Raw genomic sequence first — 9563 nt, 5'->3', positions numbered from 1 at the left:
CTCTTACTACAACATTATACACAAATAATCACAGGCAACGACTTCTTAAAATTATAATAAGATATAAATCAACGATCAACAACTTTAGCAAGTAAATCACTATTAACTATTCTAAGCAAAATGAAATAAAGCCAATACAACAAAAACATACCACAATCCAGCAAGCATGTGTGTGAGTGTAAGACTAGACTAGATGCTAGCCTGCTGTGGGTCACAGGTCTGGTTAGCTTCAGAGATCACGTGGTGTGTGCATGTTGGGGTAGTAAGCAGAAGGAGGAGAGGAAGGCACAGAGAAACTATATACAATAAAGCAGTCTATCCTACAGCCACCAGCAGTGAACGTTCATTCAGCAGCGCTTGCTGCTTTGGATTAGATAGAATGTGTTATCGTATCTGTTCTCAGAAAGAAGCAAACACCAAAAATCCTTATTACACTTAAACACTCAGCTACAACTTTATCAATGAGAGGGACGGTGGTGAACTTGCATTCAGTGTTCCTTGTCTTGATAAAAATACCAGCCTGTTCTCGTGTCACATATACACGCTTTAGAAAAGCCGTGTCTATTGTATGCAAAACGGCGATTTTGCGTTAATAGTATACGTCCCCAGGTATGTGTGTTTGAGACGCATCCAGGCCGCGTGTGTATGTGACGCCCCGGGGTTGTCGCTAGCTAGCTAGCTAGCAATGTTTTTGTTTAAGGAGTTGACCGCCCCCCGAGGCAACTTCCTTAACCTCAAACATGGCATTAGTTAGTGCCTAAACCTAAGTCAGTAAATATATGCATGTTGACCGGCGAACCCTACAGCTGCTAGGAGGTAGGGTTAGCCGTTTTGTACAATAGACATGGCTTTTCCAAAGCGTGTATATGTGACGCACGAGATGCGATCGGGTTGAAAATACTGATATGTTTTCACACTGTAACAGGAACAAAGCAGCCACGGCGCAGCGGGTGGTACCGGACACAAACAACGGAAAACACACAGCAATAAACAAGACACGGCGGTCTTTAAATATCCCTTGGAACAGATCTTCACCACATGAAGCTTGTACAAGTTACAATAAAAACGTTATAGAACTTTGACTAAAGCCTGTTACGTGTCGCTTTGGTAGCGAGTCGATGCGTCAGTCCTTTTGGGAAATTTCCTCTCGCCTCGGTTCTGACGATGCCGGTAGTTTCAACGGCACAGCTGATTCTTAGGCGGCAGCAACAGGAATCAGTGAAGTCGACTTAGGTTGAGAAGGTAGAACACGGAGGTGATCTTCTCAGTTAAGCACGGAGTTTATCCGTCTTCTTCTGCAGGCATGAAACGTTATCTTGTGTATAACAGTTTCTTTAGGGATCCAAAATTGTGTTGGTAGCACAAAGAAAAAACAATAGAGGTAGAAAAAAGAAAACGGAGTTGCTCGTCCGGTGAGTGAAGTCTGTATTCAGGAACAAAGAAAGTTCAGCGCTGAAAAAATTGTGTCTCCTATCACAGCTTACGCAGATGTGGAAAGACAATGTGCTGTCTGCGCTCATGTCTACTTATACCTGGGGGGAGTGTGCCGGCTGCGTTACCAGGGCGACCTGCAAGATTACAAGCACAGCCAATAGTGGCTCTGCTTTTAGGTCTGAGTCACTATTTTGTACCTAGCTGTGAAACGGGCTTTGGCACCTGTTTTACAGTCCTTTGTTTACAGTCCAACTCAGGCTTTTGGGACTTCAACAGGCCTACAGGATGTCACAAGGCCCAGTCTTTGTTGTCTTTGTCCTTTGTCTACAGACTTACAGACAGGCTCCTCAGTGACCTGAAGGCCCATTTTTGTTGTCATGGATGTGAGGCCCAACATATATTACAAATTCAGAGTAACTTGTTCAACACTGGTCGGTGTCAGGTGAAAATATTTCTCTTTACACTGAGGACCAGAAATCTCTTTCCATAACTTATATTTTAGGAAATGGATTATTAATTTTGATCAGAGGTTTTTGTTGAGTCAACAACATTTTCTCTTTAATGCACAAGCAGAAACATTAATTTCCTTCTTTTCTGTGAGTGGTGATGGCGCAGTGGATAAGACACATGCCTTTGGTGTGAGATACCTGGGTTAAATTCCAACTGCGACATCCATCATTGTGTCCCTGAGCAAGACACTTAACCTCTAGTTGCTGCAGAGGCGTGCGACCTCTGACATGTATATCAATTGTATAAAAGCGTAATTATTATTATTTTCTTCCTTTCTTCTTTACTACCTTCCCTTCAGGCCTCCTCCTCGCTGACATCATAGAGAAATATTTTGTCTCACCCACGCTCTTCCGTGTGATCCGATTGGCTCGTATTGGCCGAGTCCTTCGTCTCATTCGTGGAGCCAAAGGAATCCGGACTCTGCTGTTTGCTCTGATGATGTCTCTTCCTGCCCTGTTCAACATTGGTCTCCTCCTCTTCCTCATCATGTTCATTTTCTCCATCTTTGGCATGTCTAACTTTGCCTACGTGAAGAAGGAGGCCATGATTGATGACATATTTAACTTTGAGACATTTGGGAACAGCATGATCTGTCTGTTTATGATCACAACATCAGCTGGATGGGACGGTCTGCTGAATCCCATCATGAACACGCCGCCGGACTGTGACCCCGACGTAGAGAACCCGGGAACGACGGTTAGAGGGAACTGTGGCACCCCAGCGTTGGGCATCGTCTTTTTTACCACCTACATCATCATGTCCTTCCTGGTGGTGGTCAACATGTACATCGCCATCATCCTGGAGAACTTCAACGTGGCCACAGAGGAGAGCGCTGACCCACTTTGTGAGGATGACTTTGAGATGTTTTATGAAACCTGGGAGAAGTTCGACCCTGACGCATCACAGTTTATACAGTACAGGTGATTCCTACCTACTTTAGAAGAATGATTACTTTCTGCCACTTTTAGTAGTAGTTATTGCTCCTGATCTAACTCTGTTGTGTTGATTAGAAAGAACTCTAATGGACTCCCCTGTCTTCCACAGTGAGTTGTCAGATTTCTGCGACACTCTGAAGGATCCTCTGAGGATTTCCAAACCAAACACCATCAAACTGATCCAGATGGATCTGCCTCTTGTTCCTGGAGACAAGATCCACTGTCTGGACATCCTGCTCGCACTGACTGCACAAGTAAAATGACCTGTGAACCTATGTTGTTATTCTATTACTACATTTAATATTATTTGAAGTTATGTCACGTTATATCATATTTGTGCAGGTTTTGGGTGATTCAGGAGCAATGGACACTCTTAAAGCCAGCATGGAGGAGAAGTTCATGGCCAACAACCCTTCCAAGGTTTTACTTTACCTCCATTCATATTTAATCTCACAGTTCTCTTTTCAGACTCTTTCAAACAATTCTCTGCAGCCAAATTTAAGTTTTGCTTTTATGATCAGCATTTTACTTTTTTACTAATAGTCATCTTATTGTACACCAAATGTTCAGATGGTGATAGTTTTCACAGTCTTACACGGTTGCAGTGTCACTTTTGCACTTATTAGACATTGCTATTGAAGAATGTTAAATAATCAGAACAGCAATAGTAATATATAGAAGGAATCTGTCTGGATTCACTGCTGTATTTCACTTCTTAACATGTATCAGGACAGCATCTCAATGTATGCAGACGACTGGACTTTATATGTTCAGATGACATCAAAGAATTAGACACTTTCAGGAGAAATAGAGACCTTCAGGCATGAATGGAAGATGGTTTGTTGAAGTGGGACTTTATTTGACCGTCAGTGCTTCTGGATTATTTCATGAAAAAAAACATTTTTTGGTGACTCGTGTCTCACAGATAAGGCATACTTCATTCATTGGTTCATTCTCGCAGTTGAGAGATTGCAAATTTAAAAAGAGGCTGATATTGTTTAAAATTTATCAAACTAATCTTAAATCCGATTATAATTGTTACCTACAGGTGTCGTATGAACCAATCAGTAGCACTCTGCGGAGGAAACAGGAAGAGGTGGCGGCGACAGTGATCCAGAGAGCATACAGGAAACACCTTCTGCAGCGTACGGTCAAACTGGCGTCCTATAAATACAGAGAGAAGACAGAGGGACGACGAGATGAGGAAGCGCCGCCAGAGACAGAAGGACTGCTCTATAAACGAATCAGTCAGCTGTATGGAGATGGAACAGAGACAGAGGAGTCTGTCCGGGTGGAGCTTCAGAGGGACATTCTCCTCCACGCTGCTCCTCCTCTCAACGCCCCCAACTTTCTGCGAGATGAGAACCTAAAGGAGTCTATTGTCTGATATGTTTCTCCTGTTTCTTCTTGCTTTCCTCTGCAGCATGCAAACTCACCTGTGGAGCGTTCCTGTCGGAGGAACAGTGGACAGATCCTGTGTTAGCTTCAGCTTCTGTAAGGACTCAGCAGAGACGACTCGATTTACAGTTGGTCCGTTTGATGAGCAAACGCTGCAGATTCGGACCAGTCGATGAGTTTTATTAAACTGTGGGTTGATTCTGTGCTCTTCTTCTGGCTTTGCACTTGAACATGTTTTATTCCTGCATCTTAACGTTCTGTTTGTGTTGAGGTGTTCGGGGAGCTTCTAACAGAGCTCAGTCTCTGCCCAGGCTTGCTGAAACACTGTATGTGATATTAAACATTACATATAAACTTGATTTAACTACCTAGGCAGGTTATTACTAACACGTACATAACGCATATTATTATGTTATCAGTAATCTGTGACAGTGGGCTATTATTCCCAGCCGGCTGAATTTAACTGTTCGCAGGTGTTTATTGTGCCACAAACCAACTATTCTCCTTTCCGTGTCACAGACAGTGAAGTGATAATGTGAAGTGTGTAATAGGCTTATTACTTTTAAGAGAAACCACATTGACAGCGTTGTGTTAAGAACAGACTAACTTCTCACAGTTATTTGAATGCTCTAGTTCACACGGCTCCATTTTAACGTGTTTGTGAGAGAGAGAGAGAGAGGGAGCGAGCAGAGGAGCTGAGCGAATCAATGCGCTGCAGGCAGCTCCACAATGACTTTGGTTTTACTCATATTAAAAAGTATATCGTTTGTGGCGGTCAGCGTTGATATTGTGGCATCAATGAATGGGAAACAGACTGTTTTTATGTCATCTTAGTTCTGATTAGTGTTGTCATTTCAGGTTTCTCCTGCCCTGCAGTGACTCCTCCCTTTTCCCCGTTATTCCCTTTAACCTGACTTCCCCCACCTACCTGCACACCTGTTGCCACTTTTCCCATCAACCCTGCAGTATACATACGGCCCATTCCCATTCATTATATGCCAGGTTGTCTGTTGTGCTCTCACTTCAGCTTTCTAGTCATCAGTTCTGCCTGCCGGACTGCTGGACCCCTTTTAAGTAAATGTGCCAGTTTTAGTCCATCTGCCTGGTTTTGACTTTTGCCGGCTTTTAGACCGCAAGCAAACGTGAACTTTGACTCACCCTGTTATGCATGTGGGTTCAGACCTGTTTCTCTGTCTTTGAGAATTAAACAGCGAAGGTTTTGTTTTCTGCTCTGGTTTGTTTCGTGTGAATGCTAAACAACAGCGGACACAGGTCAGGAGGAGCTTCAGTGGTTATTGACAAAGCAGACAGCCAATGAGAGGGCAGCGCCTGAACAGATGAGGTCTGGTTAAAGATAATGTTTTTAATAACCCGTGACCTTTTGTGAACTTGTCTTTGTTGATTCTGATTGGTCAGTTCTGCTGCAGATGGTTTTACAGGAGCTCAGGGCAACAGGGAAACATGAGTCAGACGTTACACAGCTGTGACGATGAGGTGAGGCTTTACATAGATCCACCGCAGGTTCAGTTTGGTCCTGATGAAGCTACCGGTGACTGACAGTGAACTCGTCCAATCAGAACAAGCTGTAACCATAGCCATGGTCCGCTGAGAGGGCTGTGGGGAGACCGATCCAGCTGCAGTCCACAGCAGCAGCTTCCGCATCTCCGCTCAAGTTCAATAATAAAGTCGCACCAATGAAAGCACCAGCAGGGCTGCAGTATCATTCGATTATCTGACAGTGATGGAGGGTCAGACTGTGTTTTGGGTTCAAAGCCCTGAGCGGAGATCTCGACGTCATCACTGCGTCAGACATGTTTCCTGAGATCAAATCAGCTGACAGGTGACACAGCAGACATGAGTTGGTTGGTGAACATGACTACTGATTAGAATGAAGTCAAAGTAACCCATGTGGATACACAGACCTACACTAACACTGTACTGATGACATGAACATTATCGTGCAGACAGGCAAACGTCTTCAGAGAGATTTGGATTCGCTGGCTGTAACAGAACTTGATGTCCTCAGAGAAACTATCATGGTACTGAAGCTGCAAAGATCACTTTATTAAAAATCACCTAAAGAGCCGTATGAGGGGAAAAGTTAGTGAGATCCAGGCAACATAAATAGATTCACAGCCTATAATTCACAATGACACAGGAAGCTGACAGCTGTGCTGATTTAACACAATATTAGTAAATGTGTTTGTAAATGTTTTTGATTAACATTAAATGTGTGTTTCATTACAGAAAACTGATCATTAATGATTATCTGCAGCTCTCTCTTCCTCCCCAGGCATTTGCTGCATTCTTTCTTTCTTAATGTCTATATTATTTCATGTGTTTTTGTATGAAGTATGGTATATCAGTATTCTATAATACTCTCTGTGTACATTCTAGCATTAATCTTTGTTCAGCAGAAACATCCGTTGTTTTTCATCTTTGATTCTGTAAGAGATTCCGTTTGTCAAACTGTGACTTATTGCAAAGAAACAATCTCTTCACATGATTGGTGGATGAGTGTCCGAGTCATCAGCCTGCTATTGGTTGACTGTAAATGTTTGAAGATGATGAATAACAGATGTGACCTGCAGTAAAAACAAAGCCATTAAAGATTCAAACTGTCCTTAAAGTCTTTCTGCTGCTCTTCTTTCACTCACCTGACAATCACACCTGCACACCTCTACACCTTTATAGATATTCGCATTTACACCTGCACACCTCTACACCTTTATAGATATTCGCATTCACACCTGCACACCTCTACACCTTTATAGATATTCGCATTCACACCTGCACACCTCTACACCTTTATACATATTCGCATTTACACCTGCACACCTCTACACCTTTATAGATATTCGCATTCACACCTGCACACCTCTACACCTTTATAGATATTCGCATTCACACCTGCACACCTCTACACCTTTATACATATTCGCATTTACACCTGCACACCTCTACACCTTTATAGATATTCGCATTCACACCTGCACACCTCTACACCTTTATAGATATTCGCATTCACACCTGCACACCTCTACACCTTTATACATATTTGCATTCACACCTGCACACCTCTACACCTTTATACAAATTCGCATTTACACCTGCACACCTCTACACCTTTATACCTATCCGCATTCACACCTGCACACCTCTACACCTTTATACATATTCGCATTCACACCTGCACACCTCTACACCTTTATACATATTCGCATTCACACCTGCACACCTCTACACCTTTATACATATCCGCATTTACACCTGCACACCTCTACACCTTTATACATATTCGCATTTACACCTGCACACCTCTACACCTTTATACATATCCGCATTTACACCTGCACACCTCTACACCTTTATACATATTCGCATTTACACCTGCACACCTCTACACCTTTATACATATTCGCATTTACACCTGCACACCTCTACACCTTTATACATATCCGCATTTACACCTGAACACCTCTACACCTTTATACATATTCGCATTTACACCTGCACACCTCTACACCTTTATACATATTCGCATTTACACCTGCACACCTCTACACCTTTATAGATATTCGCATTCACACCTGCACACCTCTACACCTTTATTCACACCTTTACACCTATTCTAGGTACACCTTTATAGATATTCGCATTTACACCTGCACACCTCTACACCTTTATACATATTCGCATTTACACCTGCACACCTCTACACCTTTATACATATTCGCATTTACACCTGCACACCTCTACACCTTTATACATATTCGCATTTACACCTGCACACCTCTACACCTTTATAGATATTCGCATTCACACCTGCACACCTCTACACCTTTATAGATATTCGCATTTACACCTGCACACCTCTACACCTTTATAGATATTCGCATTCACACCTGCACACCTCTACACCTTTATACATATTCGCATTTACACCTGCACACCTCTACACCTTTATACATATTCACATTCACACCTGCACACCTCTACACCTTTATACATATTCGCATTCACACCTGCACACCTCTACACCTTTATACATATTCACATTCACACCTGCACACCTCTACACCTTTATACATATTCGCATTTACACCTGCACACCTCTACACCTTTATACATATTCGCATTCACACCTGCACACCTCTACACCTTTATACATATTCGCATTCACACCTGCACACCTCTACACCTTTATACATATTCGCATTTACACCTGCACACCTCTACACCTTTATACATATTCGCATTCACACCTGCACACCTCTACACCTTTATACATATTCGCATTCACTCCTGCACACCTGTACACCTTTATACCTATCCGCATTCACACCTGCACACCTCTACACCTTTATACATATTCACATTCACACCTGTACACCTTTATACCTATCCGCATTCACACCTGCACACCTCTACACCTTTATAGATATTCGCATTCACACCTGCACACCTCTACACCTTTATACATATTCGCATTCACACCTGTACATCTGTACACCTTTATACCTATCTGCATTCACACCTGCACACCTCTACACCTTTATACCTATCCGCATTCACACCTGCACACCTCTACACCTTCATACCTATTCGCATTTACACCTCTACACCTCTACACCTCTACACCTTTATACCTATCCGCATTCACACCTGCACACCTCTACACCTTTATACCTATCCGCATTCACACCTGCACACCTCTACACCTTTATACCTATTCGCATTTACACCTGTACACCTGTACACCTCTACACCTTTATACCTATCCGCATTCACACCTGCACACCTCTACACCTTTATACCTATCCGCATTCACACCTGCACACCTCTACACCTTTATACCTATCCGCATTCACACCTGCACACCTCTACACCTTCATACCTATTCGCATTTACACCTCTACACCTTTAGACCTCAAAGTTCTCAACTCCTCTAAACACCCGGGTGTTGTGAGTCCTTTCAATATGTTACTTTCATGTTTTATGTAAAGCACTTTGAATATCCTTCAATTCAATTCAATTTTATTTATATGGCGCCAAATCACAACAACAGTTGAAACAAATGAAGGTCGTCATAGACACTCAGTTTGTAACGTCAAATGTGGAGGGACAAAATATTCTTCATATCTGCTGCTTCATTTTGGCACAAAATCTGTGTCAGTGTCAGGACATCCAGCAGAGGGCAACAGCAGCACAAGGACTCAGTACAGCCTGAGCACGAAGACTTTAAATCAAAGCCTTCCACTAACTTCACCCATTATGGTGTTAGTG

The 9563-nt window shown here is 42.7% G+C and overlaps 1 protein-coding gene across 2 annotated transcripts in view; it reads left to right on the top strand.

Annotated features, from left to right (window-relative positions):
- scn4ab (sodium channel, voltage-gated, type IV, alpha, b) overlaps positions 1–6906 on the top strand; it is a 107789-nt gene extending 100883 nt beyond the window's left edge. For both annotated transcript variants that reach the window (XM_038709658.1, XM_038709652.1), the window contains exons 28-31: positions 2243–2864; positions 2989–3133; positions 3222–3299; positions 3928–6906. In XM_038709658.1, the coding sequence (XP_038565586.1) occupies positions 2243–2864; positions 2989–3133; positions 3222–3299; positions 3928–4266 (1184 nt within the window). In that variant the 3' untranslated portion in view covers positions 4267–6906. The remainder of the gene's footprint in view (positions 1–2242; positions 2865–2988; positions 3134–3221; positions 3300–3927) is intronic.
- Positions 6907–9563: the final 2657 nt, after the last annotated feature.

This window comes from Micropterus salmoides, unplaced genomic scaffold (assembly GCF_014851395.1).
Source record: "Micropterus salmoides isolate LMB-PRFRI ecotype aquatic unplaced genomic scaffold, ASM1485139v1 Ms_hic_scaffold_10, whole genome shotgun sequence".
Classification (NCBI taxonomy): domain Eukaryota; kingdom Metazoa; phylum Chordata; class Actinopteri; order Centrarchiformes; family Centrarchidae; genus Micropterus; species Micropterus salmoides.
This window is presented reverse-complemented; position numbering and strand designations above follow the sequence as displayed.